The 17,543-nt window shown below is 32.9% G+C and overlaps 2 protein-coding genes across 2 annotated transcripts; both read left to right on the top strand.

The window, feature by feature from the left end:
- Positions 1-1,848: 1,848 nt before the first annotated feature.
- LOC101210057 (diphosphomevalonate decarboxylase MVD2, peroxisomal) lies at positions 1,849-7,330 on the top strand. The gene is given in 11 exon segments (XM_004150797.3): positions 1,849-2,285; positions 3,744-3,942; positions 4,382-4,445; positions 5,028-5,091; positions 5,232-5,312; positions 5,726-5,812; positions 6,027-6,044; positions 6,047-6,186; positions 6,286-6,334; positions 6,438-6,562; positions 6,672-7,330. Coding segments are annotated over 11 exon segments (1,275 nt in total). The 5' UTR covers positions 1,849-2,057; the 3' UTR covers positions 6,892-7,330.
- A 952-nt stretch (positions 7,331-8,282) lies between these two features.
- On the top strand, positions 8,283-15,418 carry LOC116404099 (probable aspartyl aminopeptidase). The gene is made up of 10 exons (XM_031886313.1): positions 8,283-8,467; positions 8,567-8,657; positions 8,996-9,131; positions 9,628-9,900; positions 10,571-10,718; positions 11,338-11,577; positions 12,503-12,635; positions 13,298-13,479; positions 14,206-14,318; positions 14,989-15,418. The coding sequence occupies exons 1-10, from the start codon at positions 8,309-8,311 to the stop codon at positions 15,095-15,097; spliced, it is 1,584 nt and encodes a 527-aa protein (XP_031742173.1). The 5' UTR covers positions 8,283-8,308; the 3' UTR covers positions 15,098-15,418.
- The last annotated feature ends 2,125 nt before the right edge of the window (positions 15,419-17,543 follow it).

Genomic DNA, 17,543 nt, shown 5'->3' with positions numbered 1-17,543 from the left:
GCAAAATAAAATAATGACACTCACAAAAAATAAAAAATTGGCATTGCTCTTATATTCAACCTTTGAATGCATTTTAGTTTTTTTTTTTTTTTCTATTAAGAAAAAGAGTGTAGTTCGGCATTTGACAATGTCAACGTTATATTTGATTATTTAAAATCTATATTCGAAAAATATATCAAATAATTAATCATTTTCTTTCAAAGAAAAAATATATAATGAAAGTTGTAATAAACTAACCTAAAACAAACAAACAAATAAATAGCCATTTGTGAAGACTAGTGAGTGCCATTCTATTTCTGCTACTTGAAAGTTGAAACAATAGCTTTGGGAACAATTTTTTCAAGGGGTAATAAATTAAATATTTATAAGATCATGTAAATTGCACAGTAGATAATAATTATATCACTAATACTATTTGGAAACCTATAGATTAAAATATTGCCTATAGCCTTGATATTTTCGTCTCAATATTATAAATTTCATTTTATTTAACTTCTATATTTTTAAATATCTAATAGATAAATTATATCATGAGTCTTACCTTTTTACAAAGCATCACTTATGTTTTTTTTTTATTTAAACAATTTTAACAATAAAAAAGTATTTTTTTCATAGAAAAATTAATTTTATTGAGAGTGTAAATTTAAGAATTTTTATAATACAGAAAAATCTCACAAACTATTTAGAATAAAATTACTAAAAACACAAATTTTTTTTATACATATTTTTCCTAAATAAGATTTAAAACAATTGCCCACAAAAAGAATTAGTTGGGATGAAAATAGTATTTTAAATATATGATCAATTAAGTAATTAATTAACATCTATTTTGAGGTGCCCAGGCAGCAGCTGTATTGATTGACTAACTGAATCTTGTTGATTGCATTCTGAAGGTTTCTTTTAGAATATTGTGTGTATTCTAGTTTTAAATGAAGGAAAAATAATTAGGTGTGTCATTATTATATACAAGAGATATAAATATTAACAACAAATTAGTTGTACCATTATTGAATGGTGCATTAGTTATATCCTATATATTTGATTAATTATGATAATATATAATATACAACTTAATATATGTGTACCTATTATAATCCTAGATTATGAATCGAACAAAATTATTACAAAGGGGACGAAACCTAAAAATTTAAAGAGATAGAAGTTTTGAAGACAAAAGTAGGAAGCTCGAGATGGTAGACCAAGGTTAATTAACTCCATGACTAACCAATAATCACCTATGGTCTAGGAGGCTTGTCGTAATGGGTTATGCCAAGCTTTAAGGATTCATGAATAAATGAATGACCCATTATGCAACGCAAATAACATAGGAAAACCCACGAATATCTTAATACGATCAATGAGCTAGTAGTACCGTTAAAAACATATGAAACTCAAGGTAGCTCATGGAGAACCTTTGCAAAGATGACCTAGTAGTACTATTAAGGACCTATTTAGAGTAGCGAGGAGGTCCTTAAAGTACCTCCGAGAACCCATAGAAGTCCTAGGCTTACTACACAGGACTTTTAGAAGACAAGTTTAAAGGACATAACAAGTACTATGGAAAGAGTTATGCTAGCTATCTTTTTCTTTTTCTAAAACTATATAAGATTTTAATACACTTGAACTCAAACACACACAAATACGAAGTTCTACCGATTATAAATACAAATCTCACCTTTGTTATATTTGTACGTCAAATGATTTATGCTCGACTTAAAGAAAAGAAAAAAATAAAAATAAATGTTACAACGTTGATCACGTGGTGTACATTGGTGTGCACGTGATAACACGATTTCCAAGCAAGAAGGTGTAGGCCCCACAGAAAGCAAATTTTCAATTTCAGAAACTCCAGCAACCCACAGTTCCCACCCGTCTTTCTTCCCATTTCCACCTCCAGCCTATAATTCCCCCAACTTCACTGCCATTTCATCCCCCCCCACCCACAGATCTCGCTTCTCTTTCTCTCTGTAGATTCATTTCCAGCATTTTCTGTTCTTTCCCCCTCTTGAAATTCTTCCAATTCTTTTCATCCTCTTTGATCGGCGAGCGTTGCTTCCATGGCGATTTCTAGAGAGTTGGCGGGTCAAAAATGGGTGTTGTTGACCACTGCACAAACGCCCACAAACATTGCGGTGATTAAGTATTGGGGAAAGAGGGACGAGGACTTAATTTTGCCTGTCAATGATAGCATTAGTGTTACGCTTGATCCGAGTCATCTCTGTACTATTACCACCGTTGCTGTTAGTCCTAACTTTGAGAAGGATCGGATGTGGCTCAATCGCAAGGTAAGGTTTCTTCGAGTCTCTCTCTCTCTTGCTCATTTGGTTAAACTGCATATGATTTTGGTGGGTTTTGGTTTTGAAATTTGGTGTGTTCTTTATTGTTGGATATTTAGTCAACGGTGGTTTGTGAGTAGTGGAATTCACTTGATTTTGACTGTTGGAAATGGTTTTGGTGAAATTGATGTTGGAGTCTGCTCTGTTTTTGATATTTGTGGGAATGCAGTGGAAATTTTGGAATAATTAGGCCCTTTTTGGTGCTGACTCAAGTGAATGGGCCTGGTGATCGGCTGAATGTGGTGGTTCCAGTTACAAAAAGGACTTGACAGTCCGTTTATGGCTGTAGGACTTTTCTGGAGGAGGTCTGTTCTTTGTTGTTGGGGCGATGGAGCTACTTCTTGTTTACCACTTTCCGCTACTTTTCTTTGTCCTTTTGCCCGTTTTAGTAGGGTAAGTAGTTTTTTCCGTCGACCGTTTGGAATGACGTTTTGCATTTATGGAATCTCAAGTTTGGAAGAAACCTTAATGACGAGAAGACTTTTGAGATGGTGTCTTCTTATGTGGAAGTAAAATTTTAGAGGTCAAACATGGCAACGACTCAACAATCAGGTCCATAAGGACATAAAGAACTTTAAGGGAATGAATTTGATCCAAAATGGCTATCCACTTAGGATTTAATATTCTATTAGTTTTCTTGAAATCCAAATGTTATAAAATCATCGAGTTGTCATGTGAGACTAGTGGAAGCGCATACAAGCTGTCCTAGACCCTCGTATGGATATTAAAAAAAATGTGAACGACTCAGGTAGATTACTTTTTTTGGCCTGGTCTAGTAACTTTCCACGTATCTTGACATTTGGTTAAAGAAAAAAAGCTAAATTCCATGTGAAGAACCATCTTGTGGGAGGTCCAACTTGATAGAAACAGAAGGATGTTATGACTTGAAATGATTTGATAGGGCCTTTTCCCATTCCTTCCACTTGTAGTTCTCAAAGACTTGTGCACATTCTTTTGGAAGAAATCACTTGTAGCCTCTTGATATTTGCTTACTGGAATCTATCCATTTAACGCATTGGCACATACCAAACGTATCTTAAAGCTTTTATCATTTATTTATTTATATTTTTTAAGATATCAAAGCATATCTTCATGTGTGGTGTTTTGGACTTTAGATCATTGTAAGGACGCTTTTTATCTTTGTTTTCAATATTTAGAGGAATTTTTGTTGTATCAAGAAGTAGGTAGATGAGGTTTTGTGCATGATATAAAGGGGGAATATCTTTTTAAGCAAATATCTTATGTTACTGGTGGCTATGGTATATTCATTTTAATGTATACGTACACACACATATTATGGCATTTCCCATCAAATTGTAGAAATTGTGATGAAATAAACTCTCCATTTCTTTGTTTGTTTTGGTCTTATGCTGGTCCATGATGGTTCTGTTTTTCTGGTTATTGTAGGAGATATCCCTTTCTGGAGCCAGGTACCAAAATTGTTTGAGGGAAATACGGAGTCGAGCTAATGATGTTGAGGATAAAGAAAAGGGGATTAAGATAGAAAAAAAAGACTGGGAGAAGTTGCATGTATATATTGATTCATACAATAATTTCCCAACTGCTGCCGGCCTGGCTTCCTCTGCTGCCGGTCTTGCTTGTCTCGGTAAAAACCCAATTTCACTCTTAATATATATATTTTTCTCTTGTTGATTGGTTTTGGGGCTTAAGGTTCTGCGTACATAGTTCAGATTTGTTTATAATTTATGGAGTACTGAGTAATTATTTTTCTTGTTTAAAAAATAAGAATGCCACTTTTCATTGATGTGAAAAATACAAAGGAATTAAGAAAGCCAAGGGAGAGGTAAGGTAAGGAACATAGAGGCACGCTATTTCTCAAAGAACTGAAATAAAATGAAATAAGGAGACAAGTGGAAAAATGCCTTTTTCCATTAGACATGTGTAAAGATTGGGGAAATTTTAGAAATGTTTGCAAAAAGGACCTATTGTTTATCTCGATACATGGTTCTGAGGATCAGTTTACTTGCATATGTATATCTTTAGAAATATTGACCACCGTATATAATTGATTTTTTGTTCTACAGTCTTTGCTTTGGCAAATTTAATGAACGTCAAGGAAGATCACAGCCAGTTATCTGCTATTGCAAGGTATCCTTTTTTCTTTGGTCTTCTTTATTTAACCAGAAGTCACTTGTCCTTTATCCCTTCTTTCAAATACAATATTCCGGTTGGTTTTAGGGCACATTCCTTCATTTTTCCGATAGAGTGCTTCTGCTGGTAGAAGATTATACATCTTTTTTGTTTCTTTCTTTGCCTCGTCTTTAAGTTGCCAGGTTGCTTTAGTATTGTTTGGTTTTGCACCCCAAATTTAGTTGATTAAATGATACTGTTTTCTAATTAAAATTGACGTGGTGCCCACATAATTTCCAATTTTAACATTTTGGCCTTGTATGCCCATGTTTACTTCTGCTTTGCATACAGTTCGTATGAATATTGTTGTGCCATATCTATATCAATTATCCCCTTCTATTTGAAAAGATAAAAAAAATAAAAGAAAAGCATTATGCGTATAAAAAGATGATCGGTGTGTAGTCACATAATAGACTTCTAATGTAATAATGTTCCTTTTTCTTTAAAAAAACTGTTATCTGATATTTCATTGAAATTTTTGCTATTTAGTGGCATTGATTCATATATTACAAAGTAATCAGAACTATGTAAATCATTTAGGCAAGGTTCAGGAAGTGCATGTCGTAGTTTATACGGTGGATTTGTGAAGTGGTGCATGGGAAAAGTAAGTTTATCTGTTCATACATTTAAATTTACGAACTTCAGTAATTTGGCTGGTTCTTTTATGCATATAATTCTGCTTTCTGATATACATCAACGAGAATAGTGCTTATGCTTTCTTTTTTGACTTGTATCCTCCTAAAGGAAAAGGATGGAAGTGATAGTCTTGCAGTTCAACTTGCGGATGAGAAGCACTGGGATGATCTTGTAATTATCATTGCTGTGGTATGTAGCTTTTCTCACTTTTCTTATGACATAATAAACATAATCGATCATCATGTTTTTACTTATAAGCGAGGACAGAACAAACTATTCACCAATTGGACACAATGGAGTGATTTTTTATTTCTACAGTTTCTATTGGAGTTCTGGTTTCGTAGTCCACAGTTTAAGGTGCCTTGGGGCCTCTATAATCGATGATGATATTTTCGATTGTAGTATTGCCCATACTTTAGAAGTCACAAAGATAAAAGTCACGATTACAACTTAAAACATGGGTAGAGTTGTGAAATGAACTATAATAAATAATATCATCCAATAGGTGTCATATATTTTTCTTCTTTTCCATTTGTCATTTGACTATGCGATGAGTATGGTTCTTCAAGAATATTATTTCATTTTCTATCTTATTTTTCAAGGTAAGTTCGCGACAAAAGGAAACAAGTAGTACATCAGGAATGCGGGAAACTGTAGAAACAAGTTTGCTTTTACAACATAGAGCTAAGGTATTCTCAATCGTCTTGATTCCTATTGGATATGATGTTTAACAAACTTTGAAATTTCATCGATTCTTTCCATTCTAGGTAGTGTCTTCTAATATCTGCTATTAGGTAGTGTTGTCTCTTGGTTTTTAACCATTTTTTCAGTAGAAAATCTTTGTGCTCCGTAGTCAAGATACATTTCTATTCATGTGTTTATTTGTGTTCTTGTTAATTACAGGAAATTGTACCAAAACGTGTGTGTTAGCGATGGAAGAAGCTATCAAAAATCGTGATTTTGTATCCTTTGCAAAACTCACATGCAACGATAGTAACCAATTTCATGCAGTCTGTCTCGATACTTCTCCCCCAATATTTTACATGAATGATACATCCCACAGGCAAGCTTAATTTCTCTCTCTTTCTTTCTTTTTCAAGTTACCTGATTCACCTTGGAATCTTCGTCTTTGTTCCATTCTGACAAAGAAAGCATGTTTCAGGATAATTAGTCTTGTAGAGAAATGGAACCGTGCTGAAGGAGAACCTCAGGTCTGATTTTCCCCATTCTTAATGCATGTTGGCAGATTAATTTTTGGGTTACCTCTGCAATTGCTGCTAATGTTTTTTTTTCTGATTTCAATCGAACCCCCAGGTGGCATATACTTTCGATGCCGGGCCGAACTCGGTTCTGATTGCACGTAACAGAAAAGCTGCTGTATCTTTGCTTCAGAGGTTGCTTTTCCAATTCCCTCCAAACCCAGAAACAGAATTAAACAGGTAACTGGAATTTGAGAATCAATCTTGTGCATTCAACTCTCTTGGCATGTAGTATCACACAAGTCATCTGAAATTAAATTTGTCATCTTACTATTTTTTATCCCATCAGTTATGTTCTTGGGGACAAGACAATTCTTCAAGATGCTGGGATTAATAGTGTTGAGGATATTGAATCCCTGCCACAACCTCCAGAATTTAACAGTTCATCTCAGAAATTCCAGGGAGATGTCAGTTACTTCATCTGTACCAGACCGGGAAAAGGGCCAGTTGTTCTCCCCGAGAGTGATTCTCTACTTGACCCGAAAACCGGGCTCCCTAAGAACCTCTAGAGAATTTTATTAGTCCTGTGCATTATTTTACTGAAGGTGTGACTCTGAGAGTTCAGGTTAGACGATCAATCAACTGAATATTGAGCCATTTTTCTGGAAATATGCAGTTCTAAGGTAGACTTCTGTTTGTTGTTCTGTTTAATTCAGTCAGTGTTTTTGTTCAATAGCACACAAAAGAATAATTTCAGTGTTCCTTGTTCTTGGCCTCAAGATCATCAATTCTGGGAACCTGTTAATGGTCAACTTCCAAAAATTGTATGAACAAGTTATTTATTCATTGTCCAACAAATTCAGTGTCTTTAAGTATTGTATTAGGCTTCGTTTGTGTAGAGTAAAGTCATGACAAAATAAGTGAATTGAGAATGAGTTTTCCCTTTTTTCATTGTATGCATCATATTAGTTGATATCTACAGAAGCTATGAGCAAATCCAATTTTTTTTATGTGTGTGGGAGTTAAAAATCTTAATGGCTAACGTTTGGGTCGAAGCTCTTGTAAAATTTGATTTCTTAATCGAAAGACATATTTTAACTATGTGAATTTAAAAACAATATGGCTTATAAAAATAATATAAATGGTATTAAAACATTTTTTATATAGTTCTAACATGTGTTAACAGTCATGTTGGGAGTACTGTTTTGCCTTTAAATTATGATCATTTTTTTAGTATAATACTGAGATTTGCATATTCAATTTCGAGAAAATTACTTGAAAAAGTAGATTTTAACTTAAGCATTTGGAATGACATTCAAAACAAACTTTAATTGGTCCATTTTCTAAAAAAATAATAATTGATAGAGCTAATACAAACATTTCATTAATATTTTAAATCTTGAATACAACGAATTAGAGTCAATCCACATCTCATACTATAAATAAATAGCTGTCAAAATGATTTTAAAAACAAAACAAAACAAAAGGGACGTCACTTAGGGGTTAAAGAATAATCTCAGTTTAAAATTAAATGGCAATTTCATTCTTATAATAAAAATAAAATAAGAGTTTAGTTTTTATAGTTTATTATGGAAATTTAATCTTTATAATTTAATAAAATTTATACACATAGTTCTTATTTTGGAACCATAAAAGTTATCAGGGTTAAAATTTTAAAATTACAAGAGTCAAAATTTATAATTAAAAAGTAGTTTTTTGAAAAATAGAAAAAATTGACCAACTTAAATTTCAAATTTCATTAGATATTTTTGACAAATATTCTATTTTTTTACAATTGTACCCAAGAAAAAAAAGAAGACAATCCTAATAGACAATTTCCCTTGAAAATACGTTAAAAAGGAGATGGGAAGCGCTGGAAGGGGAAAATTGGTAAATATCTAAAGTAATGGGGCCAAGAAGCAATTACCAAATTCAAATATCTCTTTATAAAAAACAATCCATCCTGGTGAAGAGACAGGCGAAGAAATGGCGGCAATATCGCGGCTGCAACTGCAGCTTCTCCACTTCACTCCTTCTCTCAAATCGCCTTCGATTTTCTCCAGATTCCCTCACTTCTCTCGCTCTTCTCCTCGTAAATTCTTTCCTCCTCGCCTTCTCTGTTCCGTCTCCGATTCCACTCCTCAGGTTCATCTCCGTTTCTCTTTTTCATTTTGAATGTAAAATCATATAATGTGTTCATGTAGTTGACCGTGTTGCTTTCTCGTTTGATTGTTTATGATTTAGAATTCTTCTTCGGAGGCTGGATCGAGTTCGAGCATTGTTGGAGACCTTCTCGACTATCTCAACGAGTCTTGGACTCAGTTTCATGCGACAGGTACTGCATATTCTATTGTATGTGTATCATCCTTTATCGCTATGCTTTTTTGGTGTTTCGATTCGGATAGGAGTTCCTTGCGTATTTACTGGCTAATAAACTCTAATTAGCGCTGCGACTGCTAGTTTTATATTATGTAGAGTGATTTGGATAAAGTTTACTGTTAAATTGTTTTGGATTGACGCTTTCGTTATTGTTTTTCATTTCTCATCTTGGCGACTGATTTTTGGAATTCTTCATGGCGGATTCTTATGTACTTTCGATTCGACATTCTAGTGATAGAATTTGATACTGATAGGTCCTTATTATTCTTTATCTTTTTTTCCTCTTTCTCGTAGCTGAAGCGAAACGGCAATTAGTTGCTGCTGGTTTTCATTTGCTAGACGAGGATGAAGAGTGGGACTTAAAGCCTGGTGGATGCTATTTCTTTACACGAAATATGTCTTGTTTGGTTGCCTTTTCCATTGGAGAAAAGTGAGTTCTAGAAAATTTCTTCTAGTTTTCAGATCTGCAAATGATTCCGGTTATTTGTAATTTCAATTACGTGGCTTATGAAACTACAGGAGAAAGTTGTCCCGACTCCTGAGTTTTATTTCCTTTTGGCGATTTTTTTTCACCTTCGCTACATGATTGAAGGTTTTCTTTACCTCTTACGATTTCTTGCTGTTTTATTTCTTTACACGAAATATGTCTTGTTTGGTTGCCTTTTCCATTGGAGAAAAGTGAGTTCTAGAAAATTTCTTATAGTTTTGAGATCTGCAAATGATTCCGGTTATTTGCAATTTCAATTACGTGGCTTATAAAACTACAGAAGAAAGTTGTCCTGACTCCTGAATTTTATTTTCTTTTGGCGATTTTTTTTTCCATATCTTTGCTACATGTTTGAAGGTTTTCTTTACCTCTTACGATTTCTTGCTATTTTAGTTGGAATTAATTTAGTTTCTTTGGTGAAACTTTGTCTGTTCTACAGGTATGTCCCTGGTAATGGATTTCATGTTATTGCTGCTCACACAGATAGCCCATGCCTAAAATTAAAGCCTAAGTCTTCGTCGAACAAGTGTAATTGTCTAATGGTCAATGTGCAGACATATGGCGGTGGTTTGTGGCATACTTGGTTTGATAGAGATTTGAGTGTAGCTGGAAGAGTTATAGTGAGAGGTAGTGATGGTTCATATTTGCACAAACTTGTCAAAGTAAGAAGGCCTCTATTGCGAATTCCAACCTTAGCAATTCATCTTGACCGGTTTGTACCTCGTTGTTTTTTTTTTTATTTAATTTCATTCATGGTTGATCTGCTAAAACATAATCTTATCGTACTATGATTAGGGAGGGAAATGATGTAGTTCTATGGTATACGGTGTGGAACTTATTCATAAGGACCAAAGGACTAAGTATACAACAATTGGGGACTAAAACGTTCTATTATCTTACTACGATAAGAGCGGGAAATGGTGTTAGTTCTGTGGTGCCTTTTCTAATAGGCGTCATTATTTTGTGGCTTGTCGGCTTTTGATTATCAAAAGTGTCATTGAGTCATTGACTCTATCCTACTGGCCTATGCATGGGTGAGGTTTCATATAATACAATAAGTTTTTGTGATCATTACAGCCCTCACAGAATTTTTTGGATTTTAGATTTCTAATATAGGAAGTGTAACAAATTATACAGTTTTAGTGATGTCCCTTTTAAACACATTGTTGATATTTTTTTAGTATATTATACATGATTTTTTAAAAACATATTCTAAATGTTTTGGTTTGACTTTTGGAACCAAAAGAATAATATTGATTGCCGACTCTCTAAATTTCTTTTCCAAAAAAAGTTTCTCAACTCTCTATATGAGTATCATGAAAGAGCAAGTGTTCATTTACTATTCCCTTTTCTTCTTGTTGTGGTGATCTTGGTTTCTTCAGCACAGTGAACCAGGATGGCTTTAAGCCAAATTTAGAGACTCAACTTATTCCATTGCTGGCAACAAAGACCGAAGACAATTCTGTTGAGTTGAAAGATAAAAGCAATGATTCATTTTTGAAGGATTCCATACATCCTCTTCTGAAGCAGGTATTTTTTTATTCCTTTAACAACTATTAGTATTGTTTTATTTGTGGAGAGAAAGGGGGAGGGTATAGTCTCCAGGATCATGTCATGGAGCAGTTATTTGGTGCACTTACTCCCACACGCAGAATTGGAGCAAATTAGATCACTGAGAAGTTCTTTATGAGGGACTGACTTGGAACGGGAATGAACTTGCATATCCGAACTATTGATTTGCCATGATAAACAATCCAAAGAAAGAAGGAAAGTCATTCATGTTGCACTCTGTGATCTGAATCCAATACGTATCTTATGGACATTAGCCCTGAAATTTTCTATTGTATGAAAGAAAAAATAAAAACCAATGAGTCACCTTAGCTGAGTGGTAAAGTGTGGAAAAGAAAGTCTCTTAAGGCAGCATGCATGGAAAGGTCGTTTTCATAGTTTTATGTTGGTAATTTAAATAATTTTTATCTTTTTCTTCAAATTTTTTGAAAAGACATACTTTGTTGTTGAACTAAAATGTTGTGAGTAATTTACCAATTGGTTGAGAATAGGAATACCTTGGGTTAATCAAGTTGCAACTTGGTAAAGTTGTAGCCAAACTAAAGACTATTTATGAGTCAGTGCTTTACGTGATTGCCAGGTCATATCAGAAGAGCTCTGTTGTGCAGCTGATGACATAGTGAGCTTTGAGTTAAACGTGTGTGATACACAACCTAGCTGTCTTGGAGGTGGAAATGAGGAGTTTATCTTCTCAGGAAGATTAGATAACCTTGCGTCAAGCTATTGTGCACTAAGAGCTCTTATTGATTCTTGTGAATCTACTAGTGACTTAAAAAGTGAGCAGGCAGTTCGCATGGTTGCTTTATTTGACAATGAAGAGGTAAGATTTTTATTGTGTACTTTGTGAATGATATGTGGATTGAAAGTTATGTTTCTCGGGAATTGGTCAAAGGTTTTTGCCTATTTGGTCTCTCGACTACTTAATATCTTTTCAATTAGGTCACGTTTATAAATGATGGGATTTTACTGCCCACTAAGTAAAACAAATCTGAATTTTATTTCTGTTTTGTTCAGCCTTGTGAATTTTCTATGGAAGTAGATGAATGATCATCATTCTGTACTCTGGTGGTGTGAAAAGCAATACATCTTCCAAGCCCCATGGCTACAAAAGAGATCAGAAGTATATAGGAGGAACTGATGATAGTTTGTCAAAAATATAGAGCCGCCTCCATATATTCTCTTCTACTTTAAATGATGGTAAAATGAGGAAAATCTCTAGTATAGGCTTCTAAAATTGAACTTCCTACTGCCATTTCTGTACTTATTACTGCCCCACACAAAGACGTTTCTTATTCCATACCTACAAAGCTATATTCATTTAGCCTATTCCAGGGTTGGAACCCATCTAGCTTGAATACTATGCTCACTCCAAAGCTAATGTTCAATTTTTCCATATAGCCTATTACAAGGTTGTAACCCACCCAGCTTTAATACTATATTCAGGATGACTTTAGTTTTATTCTATTGGGTTTGAATCCCTTTTTTAGTTAGTTTTGGGCTCCCTTCGTTTTCTGTTTTGAGGCCTGCTTTTTTATAGTCTAATTTTTCGTTCATAAATGAAAGCTCAGTTATTGGAAGATCATTGATGAACTATCCAAATGGACTTTCCTGCAAATAAATACTCGCCGTTTATCATTTATTCGTATTAATAATCTATTGTTCTCTTCTTTTAAATAGTCCTCGTATGAATTCATTTCATGACTGCTGTTTTTTATTTATGTAGTCATTAACTTTTCCTAATTTAGGTGGGTTCAGGTTCAATTCAGGGAGCTGGTGCACCCACCATGTTTCAGGCCATGAGACGCATAGCCAGCGGCTTAGCTCAAGGATATGTTGGTGAAGGTGCTTTTGAGCGTGCTTTTAGGCAATCATTTCTTGGTACGTTCCAACTCAAAGTAAAGCAGGATTCTTTTTTTCCTTCAAGAATCAGTTACTATACACACGTCTAATCTAACTGATGGTAGGAAAAGTAAAACATATTGTCAGACCCTAGTTAGGAAAATATTAGTATTGCTATTAGTAGGGAAATGTTAGTAAACAGCTAGTGAGTTTGTGAGAGCTTTTAGTTATAAATAGAGGTGGTGAGGTTGAGAGAAAGATATGAAAATTTAGTAAAATCTTAAGTGTGAAAATTTTGGGAGAGAATAGCCCTCTCATAAGGCTATAGTATATTATAGCCCCTTTGATATTGCAATATATTTCTGTCTTTTAGTGTTCTTTGTATTCTTGTTATGTGATAACCTAACAAATATGAAATAACTTAGAAGTGTTAGACGTACTTTTCATCCTAAATTTACTGTGAATACATATATGAACATGAAATGCTTATCAAATCATTTGCTGCTATCCTTGAGAGCCCGAGCATCAATATTATTGTAGGGGCATCAGAACCTTTGTTGAGGCATTGATAATTAGCAGCAATTGTGAAAAATATTATAGGTCCTGAATATTTGGTTTACAAGAAGAATAACTTGAACAAAGCATTGATTTACTGTGTTTTTATCTCTAATTGCTTACCCTAAGTCTTTTATTGTAAATAGTGTCTGCGGACATGGCCCATGGAGTTCATCCAAATTTCACGGATAAGCATGAAGAGCATCATAGGCCCGAAATGCAAAAAGGAATTGTCATAAAGCACAATGCCAACCAGCGCTATGCTACAAGCGGAGTCACTGCTTTTCTTTTTAGAGAAGTTGGCCGAATTCATAACCTACCAACGCAGGTATGTAGTGGCCTTGAAAATGCAGGATGACGTGTTTGGATTAACTTTTCGAATGTTTAATTTTAAAACAAGTCATTTTAAAAAAAAGTTGAAATGTTTCGCTACCTCGAACTAGCATTTTGAAACACTTTTAAAATTTATTTAAAACAATTTTATTAAAAAGAAGTTCAAATTATTTTTTCTTGTCAATCCAAGCACACTTAGCTTTTGCTACTTTTACCGACCTACTGTTCAATATGATAGGTTCTATTATAATTAAAATACCATTTTAGTTCTTGCCGTTTAGTCCTCTTTCGTTTTAGTCTCTACTTTTGAACGTTAAATTTTATTCTAATACTTTCACTAAATCTTAAATTCAGTCATTTGAAAGAAAAATAAATTTGTCTGAAACAATCACCGGTTCCATCTATTGCTTTGAGAGTGAAGTGAAATAATACCTAATCTACTACGGGACTAGAAAGATACTTTAACTTTCTATTATTTTAGTTCTTGTGGGTACCTGGCCCATTGTGAAAATTCCGTGAACCATGCTGATTTTTCATTCCTATCCTTGTGTGGCTAGTAATTAGTATTAAAAATAGATATGGTTATTTTCTGAATACTACGCTGGTCTGGTTATAACTTCGATTCCTTCTGATGAAGGCACGGTTTATTTCATTAGTAATCGTATTAGTTCACTTTTAAAATTGGAATGTTCACCAAATTGCATCCCTTTGATAATGGTAGGATTTTGTAGTGAGAAATGATATGGGTTGTGGATCTACGATTGGTCCAATACTTGCTTCCGGAGCAGGTATCCGTACAGTGGATTGTGGAATCCCTCAACTCTCAATGCATAGGTATTACAATTTTTTCCTCTCTTTACTATGTGTACGCTATAGCCCTCCATTCATTAAGGTTTGAACCTAATTTTGAATCATTACTCTTCTGGAAAAACGCTTCGTATTACTTGCTTTGAATAAAATCTATCTTACGCTCTTAAAAATTAAGATCTCATTTGATAACTATTTCGCTTTTTGTTTTTGTTTTTGAAAATGAAGTATTTCCTCTCCATATTTTACAATAATTTGCATATTTTTTAAATACAATACATGCATTCTTAGTCAAGTTTTTTTTAGTTTATAAATATTGGCTTGGTTTTTTAAACAATTGTTATTCTTAAACAATGGTTAGACAATCAATTGAAGGTAGTGATTATAAGCTTAATTTTCAAAAACAAAAACAAAAAACAAAATTTGTTATCATATGGGGCCTAAGTTAGTAGGCACTATTTAAATTAATAATACTATACTATCAAACCTTTATATCACAACAAATTGATTTGTTAAAGTAGTTATATGTTTTCTTTTAGAGTTCTTTTAATCTCCTCTTTTTTTCTTCAGTTTGACTAGGAATCTAGTGTTTTTAACTATAATAGTTAAATGTATATGTAATAATAAATGTACACTTTTTCAATGTAATAATAAATGTATAAATGAAACCATGGTCATCCTTTCTGCATATTGGCAGTATAAGAGAAATTTGCGGGAAAGAAGATATAGACACAGCTTACAAGTATTTCAAAGCCTTCTATAAAACGTTTTCGAGCATAGACCGAAAACTAAAGGTGGATGGCTGACCCAAAAGAGGTATTATCAATTTACGCTTTTCATTTACGCCAAAAACAAAGATGAAATACAACCACCTCCTTTTTATTATTTATATTTTTTAAAAAAATTGGATTTTAGATTTTTGGAATTATTTTTTAGAACAGAATGACCTGAACAAATAAAAAATTAGCGTCATTGAGTAGGTTAAGATAAGATAACCTATCTGAATTAGGTTTTTCCATCTCTTCATTGTGTTTACTGTTTAGTAGGGTTTAGGTTGTGGAAGTTTTCGCATTTTGTTCGTCCAAATCGTCCCTAAAAAGGTGAGAAACAAACAAATTCTTTCCAAATGAAAGTGTGTAGGAGTGGTAAAAGAGAGTGTAACATAAGTTGGGTTTCTTGAACTTTTAAAATTTCGATGATCAAAATTTGTTTTTGTAGTTTTGTTTTTCATAGAACGAACATGGTTAAGTCATATAGATTAAAATAGATCCTTTATTTTACCTATTTTAATATCCTTGTCTTTTTAAAAAAAAACTAATTGTACTTTTAAATAGGCTGAAATCTTTTGGGACTTTGATATTCTTTTACCCCTAATCTAAAACTGCATTGCAAAATTTAAACACCATGAAAACTACCTTTTTCATTTCCAGTTCCAAGTTTTTAAAAAAATGTGTAATTAACTCTTAAATTTTCAAAACATAACTCTGATCGTCTTCGTGTTTTTTAGACTACGGCCATTTCAGGAGCCCTGATATCCCTTTTTACCATCTAGCAACCAACTAGCATCAAAATTTTCAAAACATAACTTCTCATAGTCTTCGTGTTTTTTTGGACTATGGTCGTTTTAGGAGCCCCGATATCCCTTTTTTACCACCTAGCAACCAACTAGCATCAAAATTTTCTAAACATAACCTCTCACAATTTTTGTGTTTTTTAGACTATGGTCATTTTAGGAGCCCCGATATCCCTTTTTTACCACCTAGCAACTAACTAGCATCAAAATTTTCAAAACATATCTCATAATTTTCATGTTTTTTAGACGATGGACATTTTAGGAGCCCCGATATCCCTTTTTACCACCTAGCATCCAACTAGCATCAGTGGTTGGATCTTTTTATAATTTTTTTTAAAAAGAACAAAGAAATAGAAACAATTGCAACACCTACCCCTAGGCATAGGTCCTTGTGTGCAAAGGTCTCTTGCAATACTTTTTTTTGTTTTGTTATTTTGAATTAGAAAAATATCTTTTAAAAATTATTTCTTCTCTCCAAAATGATTACTTAAAACTTGTTTTGTAACTCAAAATGTCAAAAAGCTATACGAAATAATAAAACAAAATTGTTTAGAGATCTCTTAAACTTACTCGTAAAAAATTGAGAACTAAAACAATGTATTTTAAAAATACAGAAATTAAACATCTATTTTAACAAAAGAAAAACATGCTGATTTTCAGAAATGGAGAATATAAATTAAAAAGTAATTAGTAGGTACCCTTTTTCTCATAAGGTAAAGATTTAAATTCTCGTTGGTACTAAAACAGTTATAATATAATATATTAAGATAGTCATCAAACAACTACCAACTAACAACTACTGGTACAATCCCTAAATTGCGATAGTGGCACAATCTTTGTTTACTTCCTAGCAGTTTTAAATGTGATCATACACAATTTTAAAAACAAATTCGTTATTAAATTGAAACTAAATAATTTATTTTATTTGACATTAAACAAAATACAGTATATCTAACCAATGTATTTGATTCAGAACTTCTTATTCACTCTGAAGAAAACAAAAATCAATTAATTTTAAAATGATTAAGCCTAATTTGGTAGCATATTTTTAAAAAATTAATCTTATTTTCTCTGTTTGTATCCTTCATTATAAAGTTAAATTTTTATCAAATTTCTGAACAAAATCAGTGTTTAACACACTACTAATTTTAGTTTTTAAATTTTGAGTTGATTTTTTGAAACAGCATTAGAGTGTCTATGGACTTAGTTTTAAAATAATAACAGAAAGGCTCATCGAACAGTTTTAACAAATCTAAAATCAAAGTTCCAAAACCAACCCAAACAAAAGTTTTGGAACGAATTTTGGGCTACAAGGGAACTACATATGACAATCAAAGTCTCATTTGAATCGAGTGATTTTTTTTTAAATAGTTATTTTTATTTAAACTATTTTGACAAAAGCGATTTAAAATAAACTTTAAAAATTTACCAAAAGCCATTTTAAAGCTGTAGTAACATTTCATTTTTTCGCAAAAGACTAATTTTCAAAATTGAAAACTTTGAAAAATTTTAACTACGTGCACCCATAAAACAATAAGAATTTGCATAAATGAAAAAGTATTTAAAAAAGAAAAAGAAAGCATTTTAGTTACTGCAAAGTATCAAATCGTTGTCGAGATACCATAGATGATCATTGGTTGCAAATATAAATTTTGAAGGTTACACACGGCACAATCTAA

This window comes from Cucumis sativus, chromosome 5 (assembly GCF_000004075.3).
Source record: "Cucumis sativus cultivar 9930 chromosome 5, Cucumber_9930_V3, whole genome shotgun sequence".
Taxonomy (NCBI): domain Eukaryota; kingdom Viridiplantae; phylum Streptophyta; class Magnoliopsida; order Cucurbitales; family Cucurbitaceae; genus Cucumis; species Cucumis sativus.
Note: the sequence above shows the minus strand (reverse complement) of the source record. Positions and strands in the feature narration are given on the sequence as shown.